At 31.5% G+C, this 13257-nt stretch overlaps 2 protein-coding genes across 3 annotated transcripts; both read right to left on the bottom strand.

Moving 5' to 3' along the window:
• Positions 1-442: 442 nt before the first annotated feature.
• Positions 443-4984, bottom strand: LOC101488376 (protein FLC EXPRESSOR). Its single transcript, XM_004490584.3, has 4 exons — positions 4352-4984; positions 1666-1832; positions 1504-1583; positions 443-722 (listed from the first exon to the last, which is right to left on the bottom strand). The coding sequence occupies exons 1-4, from the start codon at positions 4861-4863 to the stop codon at positions 630-632; spliced, it is 852 nt and encodes a 283-aa protein (XP_004490641.1). The 5' UTR covers positions 4864-4984; the 3' UTR covers positions 443-629.
• A 1244-nt stretch (positions 4985-6228) lies between these two features.
• Positions 6229-9824, bottom strand: LOC101515390 (phenylacetaldehyde reductase-like). 2 transcript variants are annotated; one of them, XM_004490583.4, is made up of 7 exons: positions 9750-9824; positions 9502-9655; positions 9244-9416; positions 8875-9060; positions 7750-7912; positions 7292-7478; positions 6229-6526 (listed from the first exon to the last, which is right to left on the bottom strand). In XM_004490583.4, exons 2-7 carry the CDS (start codon positions 9608-9610, stop codon positions 6382-6384), a joined length of 963 nt encoding a protein of 320 aa, XP_004490640.1. In that variant the 5' UTR covers positions 9611-9655; positions 9750-9824; the 3' UTR covers positions 6229-6381. The 2 variants fall into 2 exon arrangements, with proteins under 2 accessions (XP_004490640.1, XP_027187933.1); XM_027332132.2 differs by lacking the exon at positions 9750-9824 and having other exon boundaries at positions 9502-9749.
• Positions 9825-13257: the final 3433 nt, after the last annotated feature.

The raw sequence follows: 13257 nt of genomic DNA, 5'->3' as shown, positions 1-13257 counted from the left end.
CTTTCTTTATCCTTTAAAAACAACGGGCAAGCCTGTGTATCTATTAAGAGATTCCATATTCATTATCTTCATCAAACACAATTCGACTAAAGAAAACTCTAACTTTAGAAATGAATTTTATTTTTTTCATCTTTTACTTTTATCTTAATTCTAGTTCCAACAAAAAATAGTCATAATTCACCTTTCTCTAGTAATAGTTAAGGTTTGATGAGTACGCAGTACCATGTCCAGTTATCATATACTACCTCACCAATTTACATGCAGTAGACTAGAAGTTTCAAGACAGTTTACTTGTTGGAGTTGGGATTACCTACATATAAGGAAGAAAAATAGAGGCAAGATAATAGCCAAGTATTGAAAGTTGATGAGCATGAGTTGGCCAATTTGGGGAAAATGTAGAGTTAGAAGAACAAATAAATGTTGTTAGCTCTAGCATATCTACTTAACAGCAACCAAAATCATGGTTTCTCATACAAAATTATATATACATACTAATTTCTACCGTTTTTAGATATCAGAAAAATGAAGCGTTATTGAATAGATGATAATTTCAGGGGGGAAATTTTCACAATATGTTACAATTACATTTTTTTCCTTTCACTTTCATAAAATAAAGCATAACTGGAAACCTATCTTGGCACTTGTGTATGTTGATTGTCATAGAGATGATGTAATGTTGCTCCATAAGTATATTGTGGATGAACTTCAACCCTAGCTTGGATCTGAAAAGGTTTGCAGATTTAAATTATTCATCCGCCTATCTTTTGTTTTTATAGAAGATGTCTCATGATTTGAGGGAAAAGATTATCCAATTTGAAAACAAAATATCTCATTTTCATGCATGTATTTAACAGTTACGTACTCCAAATAGGAAGCAAGTTTTCTTTACTAGAAATATGATGCCAGAAAGAAAAAAAATTAAGGAAGAAAGAAAGAAGGGAAACAGAGCATACTTGCTGCAACTACCACTTTTCTTAAATGTAAGTTCCCTTTAAAAAAAAGGTCATAAATATGGGATTCATTTCAAATTACTAGATACATTTAGAATTTATTTTAAATATTTCTGATAATGTATACTACTAAGTGTCTTGGAAGAAGAGAAGTCAGAGTTGAACAATCCATATACAAAAGGGTGTTTTTGGAAAATCTTTAACAAAATATACATTAAATACACTACCTATTTTTCTTAATATATGTGAAAATCACAAAAAGGGATTATAATAAGGGACTTGGCCAGTAATACCTTGTAAATTTACCTATTATTGTCTCTTCTCATAACTACATTTAGTAGTTTAGACTTCAGATAAAGTATGTTAATAAACATCACAATTTTTTTCATCCATTAATTAAAAACAATGTTTACATTTAAGAATAATTAGTATTGCTTCCTTTTCTCCCCCGTTTAAGTAAATAATATTTCAGATGTATAATTTGATGACATAATTATTTTGAGACTATATTTCTCACATGAAAAGTAAACAAAATTAGTAAGATGCAACATACCTGATGCATGCTATAAGAATCAGGAGGGTATGTGATTCCACCAAACCCCATATCATGATTGTTTGCAGGATATCCAGGATCTGCATCCAAAGTCTCTATTTATATTTCTGTTCTATTATTAAGTAAGCACTTCAAGGTGAACAACAAAGAAAGTCAAATTACTTGGGTTAGCAGAAGCAACAATTGCAGCCCTTGTTCCCTTTTCTGCATTAGCCAGCTCAGCACGTAATTTTTCAACCTCACGGGTCATAATCATCATATTGTTGTCCATTACCCGTTTGTGCTCGAGGTTCTTAGCATGTGTCTTCTTCTCAAATTCAATAGCATTCCTACATGCATCAGTAATCGAGTTAAAACATGCCCAATGTTTCGGACAGTGACTTTTTCCCTAGCATCTGACTAGGTCCAAGAAAGAAAACACAGTAGGTATATTTGGTAGGGATCAATAGGGAGGTGCGCATTTATTTACAACATCTAGATGTTCAAATTAAATATCGTTTTGGTTAGAGTTTGATAAGCAACAGAACTGAGTGCAGGATTCAATATTAGAAATCAGAGCAAACAAAGAAAAATGTGAGAGATAAATCAGACTTGCTTCCAAACACTTGACAATAAGTTGTAACTTGATACACAGAATATCAGGTTAATAGGTTCTTCATTGAAGAGGGGAAATACCAAAATAGTTTTCATAATTTGATAGGATTAAAATAAGACAAAGTGAATAAGATTGACAGTAATCAGATAATTGAATCAAGACTCAGCCATGCCTCTAACATTGTAAACGAAACAAGACAACAACTAGTCCTATTCCACTGGGTGGAATTGACTACACAAATCACTCAATGGATGTTATAATGTCTTACCATAAATCATGTCTAATGATTAACCATTTAAGTTTAAATCCTTCTTAATAATTTAGTCTATAGTTTTTATTGGTCTCCCTCTAACTATTCAACCAACCTCCATTTGATCTACTCTCTTCTCCAGAATTTATGTAGGTCTTCTCCACACACGGACCCAATCACTCTAATGTGATATTCTACCATCTTTCCCATAGCAGGTACGGCATCAACTCTGTCTTTACACATTCCGACATTCGTTTCTAATCCTACCTTATTTTTCACTGTCCAATAATCAATTGTAACATTCTCAGCTAACATTAAGGATTACTTGAAGAATTACTTGACCAAAACCACCTGCAATTTGATGAACCACTCAGATACAACAATCCAAACTACAATAAAAAAGAAGCACCCAGCATCCTAATTTGCAGGATATTCAACCCAGCAAACTTACTTAACAATATTGAAGAGAAGAATACAAAATATAGGATTCATGCACCAGCATGAAAAAGGTAATGAGGGATCATCAGCTTATACTTTGATCCAGAACCAAGTCTGTGATTTAATAAGGTCTAGTATATTAGTCCTTAATGCCAAAAGTACCATCTTACTGTGCACCATCTTGTATGGTAAACCCAAGAATCAGAAAATTTTCCATATATATTTCAATTTATTGTTTAATTTTATTATAAATAAGATAACTCATCACCAATGTTGTTAAATAGTGGCTATATTGTTGTGAAATTTGAACAAAATCGCTACTATTCAGCAATAAACTATTTAGTACTGTAGCGTAATGGAATTTGAACAAATCACTGCTTCCCGTATTCCGCAATCGACAACACTAGTTAGCACGTATCAAACTAACACTGCAAGGGCCCTTTTGAAGTTACTAAATTAAATGCATAGGCATTAGTAAGCTATCTAGGTATTATCTATTGATTGTCTGATACAAGACAACAATAACAACCACGCTTTATCCAGTTAGTATCATGAGCAAGGTTGTGAACTACCTATTGATATGAAAATTACATAAAAAATACTTATACTGTTTAGTCTGTAGCACCTCAAGAGTAAATTGTCCAAAATTTATCAATCCTATAGACTACCAGACTAAACAGTATAAGTAATTTTTTATACTAAATGCTTCAAATATTGTTCTTCTATATCTAAAGCCTCAAAGCTGTGGTAAATTGTCCACAAAAAAAAAAAAAAAAAAACAAACTCATTCAACAATCAATATCTAAAAGCTTCAAATATTGTTCATCTATATCTAAACCCTTGTTTTAGAAACTCAATATTTCCACATGCTACCAATTGCACCAACAACAACAGAAAAAAAGAATTAATTGTTCTCACATCACAACACTATAAGAGCAAGTTCTCAGTCACATTCAGAAACAAAAACCCAAATTAATACATCTATTTGAGATTAGAACGTTCACGCACACATGATACAATTCAATAACAACCCAAAGTCATCAAAACAAATGATAACCATCATACTCTTCCCTAAATATGTGAGGTACCGTCACTATAGTCTCTAAATGTATCAAAATTGTGAAAACAAACCCAAGTGTCTTATTAGTAATTTTACCAATCAAATTGACTAACACATTCGATGACCAAACTAACAAACTGTCGTTTAAGTATTTTTTGTAATTTTGATAGTTTCAAAGGAGTTACATGCAGGAGGTACAAGGTTCAATCTTTTTATTTTATTTTAGAAGAGATACTAAATTCTACTATAATTAACTCACACAACTAAAGTCTCAGGTTAGACGTCCAACACATTTGTCAGTTGAGCTAGGGCTTAAGGAGGTTTCAATCTTTAACACTAACATTTCCCGCTCCCCTAACATATATATTAACCACTAACATTCGCATATAAAAAATAAAGACTATTGTGACAATGTGTCGCACATTCAAGTACCAAGTACCGGAATGAATGAAAAATAAAATAAGAAGCAGAATATGAATTGATTGGCACGCAGCGAAAAATTTACCTTCCTAGTTGAATCTCATGGCGCAAGGCCTCAATATCAGCTTTGATAGCCGGCAAGGGTTTCGAATCATTACGAGCCAAAGCGAGGTCATTCTGAACGGACTGCAAATGAGACGCGAGTTCCTTCCGTGCGGCTGCGAGTTCACGTACATCCGCCCGCACCTGATCGAGCTCCGACCTCATCGCAGCGACGGCGCGTACTTCAGCGTCCATCTTGAGCGACTTCTCATAGATCCGACGCACTTCTGCGTCTCGTTCGGCTTTAACATCGGCAGCGGCGGCGGAGAGCTGACGGAGCTCCTGTTGAGTGGCGGATAGGTCTTGTTTTAGGGCGAGATGTGTGGAGGCGAGACGCTGGTTGTCGAGGAGGAGGGATTGGATTTGGCGGTGGCGGGCGTCGATGCGGTCTTGGAGGGCGGCTGTGGAGGAGGAGGAGGAAGAAGAATGAGAGAGGCGAGTTTCTTCGCGGCGAGGGAGAGATGAGTGTAAATGATGATGTTTGCGCCCTGCCATTTCTATTTACTATGCTTTTCTTAGTCTTAACTACTCACTCTCAGCGCCACTTGTTTTGTTTCTATTTCACACTCAAATCAATAATTGGAGAATTGAGGACTCACTTTGGTTCGAGGCATCACTCGTCTAAACAAAAATTTATATTTGTTATTAGGGGAGATTTCGATCCTCCAATTTATATTTGACTTCTTAGTATTTTTCCATAAAATTTGAAGTGAAACTATTCAAATATGATTAGATAACTGATTATGTTTTTATTTTGTATAAATATTCAAATTTAACTAAAATATGAAGAACAAAATAATGTGTCAAAGTATCGTGAATTAAACTTGGGTAAATATTAATGAGTTTTATAGGGCATTGTTTAACAAGTTTGAGAAAATAAGTTGTTTATGGTAAGTTGTGTATTTAATCTATTGAAAAGAGATATTCTTATGTTTTTAATGAATAATTACCTTATTTAAATTTTGTTGAATAATATCCTTAGGAAGTTAAATATTATGTAGATTTATTAAGAAGTCAAATATCTTAATTACCATCTGTTTCAACCAGAAAAGATTATAGTAGCTTTCAATTAAAGTAGTGTATAGTCAACAAGAAACTGAAAAATACTTAAATATCTTTTTTTCCATGTAACTAAAATTATTTTCAATTTTAATTCTAATATTTGTTTGTTTAATGTCAAAAAAATTATTTGTTTGTTTGAAATCCTTGTAATTAAAATTCTTACTATTTTCTATGTCACAAATCAATTAATTAATAGATAAATTCATAGTTATAGATGATTCTTACTATTTTCTATATATAATTAAAATTTATTTGTATAAAGTCTGTATTTTTAATTTCCACAAAATGAACTGGCACGTTCGCTGCTGGTTGTTACAAAAACATGTACATGGCAAACAAAACTTAACTTGTCTAGCGTTTTCAAGTAAGACGAACGAACACAAGTGTCATTTGATACCTTATCAATTGAAAGAGTAAAATAATCCACAATTAACCTATAGTAAATTAAGTATCATACAAAACATACAAATTTGATCTTCGCAGTTGCGCACGAAAATACCTTAATTTAGGGGTAGTGGGATGCACAATGAATGTGCATTCAGAGCAAGTGGGAGCACACTTTCAGAATGTCTTCTACATAAGAATATGTCTGAGATGTGTTGCCTTGAATACATTGTTGCAAGAAGTTCTTAGAGTGATTGTGATTCTAAGTTTAAACCATACCGATAGAGTAAAATGGGTATTTGTATGTTTATTCGAATCTCACCATGATTGAAGATAAATTTTTAATTATTTGATTCCAAGCATCTTTAATGCAAAAAGAAATGTTCAAGAAAATATTGAAAATGCACATGATGATAATTGCAAGTCCTTAATGTCTCCATATTTATTACTTCAGCATTTTTTTATTCAAGTTAGAGACATTTTGCATATAAAGATTGAGAATACAGATTATACAGAGTCAACTCGTGGCATAACACTAGTACTCATAATCTGACCCAACAACATCATTCAAGAAATTAATCCTTTGTTCTTCAAACTCTCTACAGCATCCTTGATAATTTGCTCCATTGGAATGAATTCCAATCCTAAATCCATCAGGCGCTTTGATCCATCCTTTGCTCTTAACAATCCTGGTTGAGTATCTCGTGGTATCCTATAAATAAAAAGGGAAATGACACACAATATGAGCAAAATTTGGGTTACATCAACCATATATTGTTGTGAATTACAAGCACATTAAAAAGCCTTGAAGAGTTATACCAGCACAAATGAAAACAAAACAAAAAACAGCCAGCAACACAACAGGCAGAAAGAACGAGCGCAAATTTCTGAGTCACACACAAGTCAGTCTAAAAGACATGTTCAGCTTCAAATCCTAATCCTACTCTAAAATAGCTTCCTCTTTTTGCATGTTTGAGAAGGAAACAAAACATGTACGACATACACTATTTCTATTACAACAAAAAACCATATAGAGTACAGCACAAGTGGTAGATATTTGGGTCCTTGGACCATTTGGTCAGATATTCAATCTCTGCCTGGTGCATATGGGAAAGCATATGTTGGGAGAGGTCAACCCCTTAAATTGATCTTAGTGAAGTCGAGTGATTAGTCTCTGTTGCGCATGATACATTGGTTTATCCAAAAAATATTATATAGAGTAAATTTTATAATTTTCATAACAACAACCTTATAGTTTATGGCATAATAGATTTGATTAGTTGGTGCATGAATGAAAACCGTTGCTCAACACATAAACCAAGTAGATTGTCGTTTACATAAAACAAACAAATAATTGATTAATGCAATATTTTCTAATACTAATAAAAACAATAAACGAAAAGCTTCTTCAACAGCTCATTCAAGAACCAATAACCACTACTATTATTCATTAGTTGCAATTATGTGGCTTACTTACTTAGGCACATTATATTCTGGATAAAGTTCAGCAACTTTTGCCACAAAGTCACCATAGTGAGAGATAGTTTCAACACACAAATGTCTACCGGTTGCTTCTTTGTTCTCATACACCAAAATGTGTGCCAATGCTACATCTTTGAAGTGGACCAACCCCATGAAAAAGTCTTCATATGTTTCAGTGCAGCCTTCACCAGAATAGAGACAAAATCACAAATCTTAGTAACCCCTAAAAGTTATAAAATGAGATTATCTAACATATAAGTTCAACATTAGTAATGGTGTAAATACATGAAAAAGTTTAACAATAGAGGTTATAAAAAACAATTGGCATGAAGAAAATGTTTTTGAACTTATATAATGTAAGCTGTTGCTTAAAATGATTTATACTTATTGCAAGTTTTTAATATGTTTTTTAAGTTTCTTGAGAAGCTTTTGAAAAAATAGAGTCTATGTCACCTTGAAGCAGTCCGAGAAGCATGAGCATGCTTGCATTAAGCCTTGGTGGAATAACAGGGCCCATCACAGTACCAGGATTCACCACAACAACATCCAAACCATTTTCATTGGAAAAATTCCAAGCAGCTATCTCAGCCGATGTCTTAGACAATGGATACCACAACTACTTCAAAACGGCCAAAGTCATTGCTAGACATACACAAGTAAAGAACATCTCCGTTTTTCAAAAGAAATAAAAATATTCCATTACTAAAGTTGTAAATGTATAAATGTCTACTTATATCACTAGTTTTAGAAATACATGTCTCTATACCTCAAATACAAGGAATCATATCCTCTTTTGTAACTGTATGACATAGTTCTCCTCTAAATCAATGATAGATACTTCCTTCGAAATGAAATATAAAAAAAATGTATATGAGAAGTTGATATATTTGGTTTAAATTTTAGACCTCATACATCAACTTTTCAAATACTCTTTTTTCTTATAATTCTTCTGGATGGAGTATTATTTGAAATTAATTTGGTAAAGGCGTAAACTAATTCATCTGATTTCAAATAAATAGTTGAAATTATTAGTTGCGTGTAATTGTAATTGTAATTGTGTGATGCAATTACAATAGTGAATCTAGATCCCTACGACTTTAGTAATGAAGTGATTCTAAAGACTAAAAAATATGATTTTGGTATATTTGGATTTGGAGTTTCTCGGTTAGAATTGATTTTGCCTAGAATTCATTCTAACATGAATCATGATTTGTATGTAGCTTTTGCATTTTGCATCTAAACATGATTTTTCCACTCAAATTTATTATTCAACTAACTTTGATATCCTAACTTACATCACTTTAACTTAAACTCACTTTTAACATAATATCAATTTTACAAATCAATTCAATCAAAATCTCTATAGCACATATACTTCTCATCGAAGGCCTATAGCAGTGTCCTACACGTGTCAGATACATTAATTACATTCAATTATTTCATCCTCTCAAATTATTACCGACCTCGACGTGTCAGTGTCGTGTATGGTGTCAATAACCATGCTTTATAGATGAAAATGCAAAAATGTTGAACCAAAAACACATAAGAAAAGAAAGAGAAGGAAAATAGTGAAGAAACCTCCTTATCCTTGCAATATTCAATATCAGTCCAACAATCCTCTCTCTTGACAACATCAGAAGGCCAATTAGGGCTAGGAGTAATCGCAGAGATAGAAGAAGTGACAACCACGCGCTTCACCCCAACTTCCTTAGCCGCATTAAGCACGTTTAAGGTCCCTTTAATTGCCGGGTCTAAAAGCTCCTTCTACAATAAGGAACCAAATAGCTTCAAAACCAAAATGGAGTTCAAAAGTTGGAATTTATAAAGAGAATTAAATACATTAGTACCACAAGTTAGTTAGACTAATTAGTTAGTTGTTAATTAGACTAATCAATTAGTCTAATTAACTGGTGTTGGTGTGATTAATATTGTATATAATAACAATACCTGAGGATCATGAACTTGATCGACAATACAAGGTGAAGCGAGATGGAAAACGCCGGAGCAACCGTAGATAGCGGCGAGGATAGTGTCGTAGTTGAGGAGGTCGATCTGGAAGAGACGGAGATGAGTTGGTGCTCCTTCGAGAGCTTCTAGATGCTTTGTTTCGGTTTCATCGTCTGAGAAGAAAGGGAAAGTGAGTGATTAGAATTTAGAAGTGTTGTATGAATTGAAGGGAAATGAGAGTGTGAAATGAAAGGCAACTGAGATTTTGAACGGTGGCGTGAACGGTGTATCCACGGCGAAGAAGGAGATGGACGAGCCATGAACCAATGCAACCACTGCCGCCGGTGACGCAAACTACCTTCGACATGTTGGTGTAGAGACAGACTATTGTTGCGTTTGCTAACTGCCAAATCTAGCCTCGTGTGTGAATAATATCAGAGATTAATAATCAAATATGTTAATATTACATACATGAACCATGATGATTATATATCAAAAGAACTTACCGGTAAAGGACTCACATTCTATGTGGCTCAAATATTTGTATTGATAGTCTAGATATCAATAATAGATATAAATAGTTGTGTAATTGAGATTGGATTTTCCAAATTTCTAACATGATTCACATTAGAGTAATAAATGTTAATGATTGTCATTATTTTTATTATCCAAATAGATATTTAAATTATACTTATTTAATAAAGATAAAAATAAAGAAATATATATATTAGATTAACATCGACTATTAATGATGGATTTTGCATGAAATATTGAGAGATGAATAAATATTAACTAAAATATTATAATTAAAATTCATAAAAAAAATTATATAATTTTATCAAAGAATCAACATAACATCAATACAAAATAAAAATATAATATGTGAAAAGAGACATTTAATCATTTGTTATCCTAAAGTCTTGAAATTATCAATAATTGAATCAGAACTAAAATTGTCAGTTATTTCTTTTTCAATATAAAACATCATATTGTCAGCAAAAAATTCATCATCGATCTTGTTACACAGTCTTGTCTTGATAATATTTATCGTTGAAAATGATATTTATGTAGTAGCTGTAGAAATAAGAAGAGTTGAGATAAAACGGATTAGTCGATCAATAAAATAATATGTATTCGTCTTCTCTATTTTTTTTATAAAAAACAAAAAAAAAAAAAACCTTCACACAATTCAGACATAGTCGACAAGTTATTAAATTTGGATGACTAACAATATCAAGAATAAAGTGTTTCAATTGAACTCTCAAATTAATTTTCTCTTGATAATTAAAATCTAAAGGATAAAATTTATTTACAAGAGCACATATATTATCCATATCAAATGTTATGTAAATATCTTTAGGAACCAAACTACTGCTTAGACTCAAAAGCTCCATTGTTTGCACACAAAATTTGTGATTCAATTTCTGCAATTGTTGATCAATTGTAACACAAAAGAGATTCACAACCCATTGTGATGTATTCATGTTGATGGCGAGCGTGTCCTTTGCGTTCTATATAAATAGCATTACAATTGGGGGAATCAATATCATGTTGCTCACAAAATCATATAATAGTTTTCAATAAATCATTCCAACCATCATCTCTCAACTTTTGAATTAATGTTTTTGTATTGTTGACTAATTGTATAGCATTAAGTATATGTTGATATTTATGTTGTGAAACTTGACAAAGATGATTTGTAATTCTCATAATCTCTTTCATCATGAGCAAAATTAGTATGAATTCAAATGATTTCATAAGCTTATGAGCAACAGTAGCATTACCACGTGTAGAATAACCTGTTCCATTTCTTCTAATATTTTGAAGAACTGCACAAATTAAATTATGTCAATTAATCATACTACAAACAGAAGAAAAATGTGAGTTCCACTATCATTTTGTTCACTATCATTTTCAAGTTCACCAATCTCCAACAAAGCTGAAATCTTGACATGCTTTCATTGCATTATTGTAAAACGAACAACGACTCTCTCCAATATGTTTAAGAATAGCACAACTTTTTCTAGCATTGACCTTTTTTCATGCTTTAAATCATTTTCTAGTGAAAACGTCAATTGTAGGGTTCTCACTTGGTTTTTTTACTGAAAAAAGTAACAAAACAAACAATAAGCAACATCATTAGTCGGGGAGTACTCTAGCCATGAAGGGAACATTTTGAACTAGGTTGCTTGAAATCGTCTTGGATGTTTGTCTTCAATTAGGGGATATTTTTCAACTACACATTGACAGGGACCCCAATTAAGATAAACTCTTTGAACTTCATCTCTTTGATTCACTGAATCATATTCCCCAATTTGAAGACGTTTTTCGGGGTCACATTCTAAACAATTGACATCAAATGTATCCATGGTAATTTTTTGAATCTTACAAGGTTGTTGCTTATCTGGTTGAACTGTTTGATCATTGGAAATATGTTTTTCAAGTGTTGATGTTAAAGCTTTGCAATTTTCATCTTTGTCGAAAATTTTCTTCTTAAAAAATGCATCAATTTTTTTTGTTTAAACATTGTGTCACTTCTAAAAAAATACACAAATTAATTAAAACAATCCACAAATTAACTAAAACAATTACAATTAACAAATAATATCACACAAAATCATATATCAACGGTTAACATTGTAAAAGAAATTGTTATAGTTTGTTGATAGGTAGTAGACTTACTAGTAGTTGGGTTGCTAATTAGGGCGTTAGAGTTTGTTTGTTTGATATTAGTTAGTTTATCATTCGATAATAGATAGTTTATATGTATATAGAGCTAGTTGTATTAATTTTATTATATTTGATCAGTATAAATTCTAATAGATGTCTATCTTATTTCTCGTTTATCTCTTCAATCGCGTAATTATTGATATGATATCAACGACTTGATTGTGATTTAAGAACCATTGAATAATTTCCTTTACATTATGTTAAAGATAAGAAGAATATTATTATTGACAAGAACCATTGGCATTTGTTTTGTAATCTATTCATCGAAAAAAATTTACTTAAGTATAAGAGGAAAAAAGTAAGAACTTGAAAAAGATTGAGGCAGTTTGATGATCAAGACCAAGAAGCAACATTGTTGGTTGGTCGACGCGACTTAGAGGGAGAGTCCAAGAAAAGAGAAGGAGAGCAATCTGAGCAGAGAATTGAGAAAATTGAGGGGGAGGGGCGGAGAGGAGATAGGCGATGCGAGTTTCTCCAAACCAGTTTAGGGATATTTTAATAAATTATCAATGTTATTTTAATAATTTTCATTATTAATTATTAAAAAAAAGATTCTATAAAAAAAAAAAAGGGGATGTCGTGACCCCTACACACTCCTGAGAAGGTCGGCCTCGACCGGTCATCATCTTATTTATAAAATCGAATAGAGTCATGACCTATTATTTCTGAATAATATTGTCGATTGTCATTAGAACTTTCGATGATTTTTAACTATTAGTCCATAAAAATGGTCCAATGTAAACCTCTATTTTTAAATATAGGCAAAATTATATTATATGTCTTTTATCTTATATAGTTGTAATACTTCTATCTTTTTATATATAAAGCATTTATCTTTTAAAAAGTATGCAAATTAATTTTTTTGTATTATAAAATGCTAAGATGTTGTCAACTTTTTTGTAAATTTTAATTAATTAATTATTTAAAATGAAAAGTTATTTTGAGAAATTTTTCATAAAAATTATTTTTAGAGATATTTTTTTTGAAAAATATCTAATAAATAATATCTAAATTAATGAATCTCAAAACTAATTTTTTAAATCGAAAATAATGTTTTTGAAATTACTTCTACTATTTTTAAATAAATTTTCATAAAAATTATTATTAATAATATAAAATTAAATCGTCTTTAAAATCTATAGCGAAAAAGCCCATTATTACACGTGTATAGGAACAATAATTATACATTAGTGTATTTTTTATGAGATAATTATTAAATTAAAGATTAGTTATAGTTTTGTTGTCAAATTCCGAAACCTTTGCTTTTCTGTTTATATATATATA

This window comes from Cicer arietinum, chromosome 2 (genome assembly GCF_000331145.2).
Source record: "Cicer arietinum cultivar CDC Frontier isolate Library 1 chromosome 2, Cicar.CDCFrontier_v2.0, whole genome shotgun sequence".
NCBI lineage: Eukaryota > Viridiplantae > Streptophyta > Magnoliopsida > Fabales > Fabaceae > Cicer > Cicer arietinum.
The sequence above is the reverse complement of the archived record's forward strand: the minus strand, read 5'-3'. Positions and strand labels throughout refer to the sequence as shown.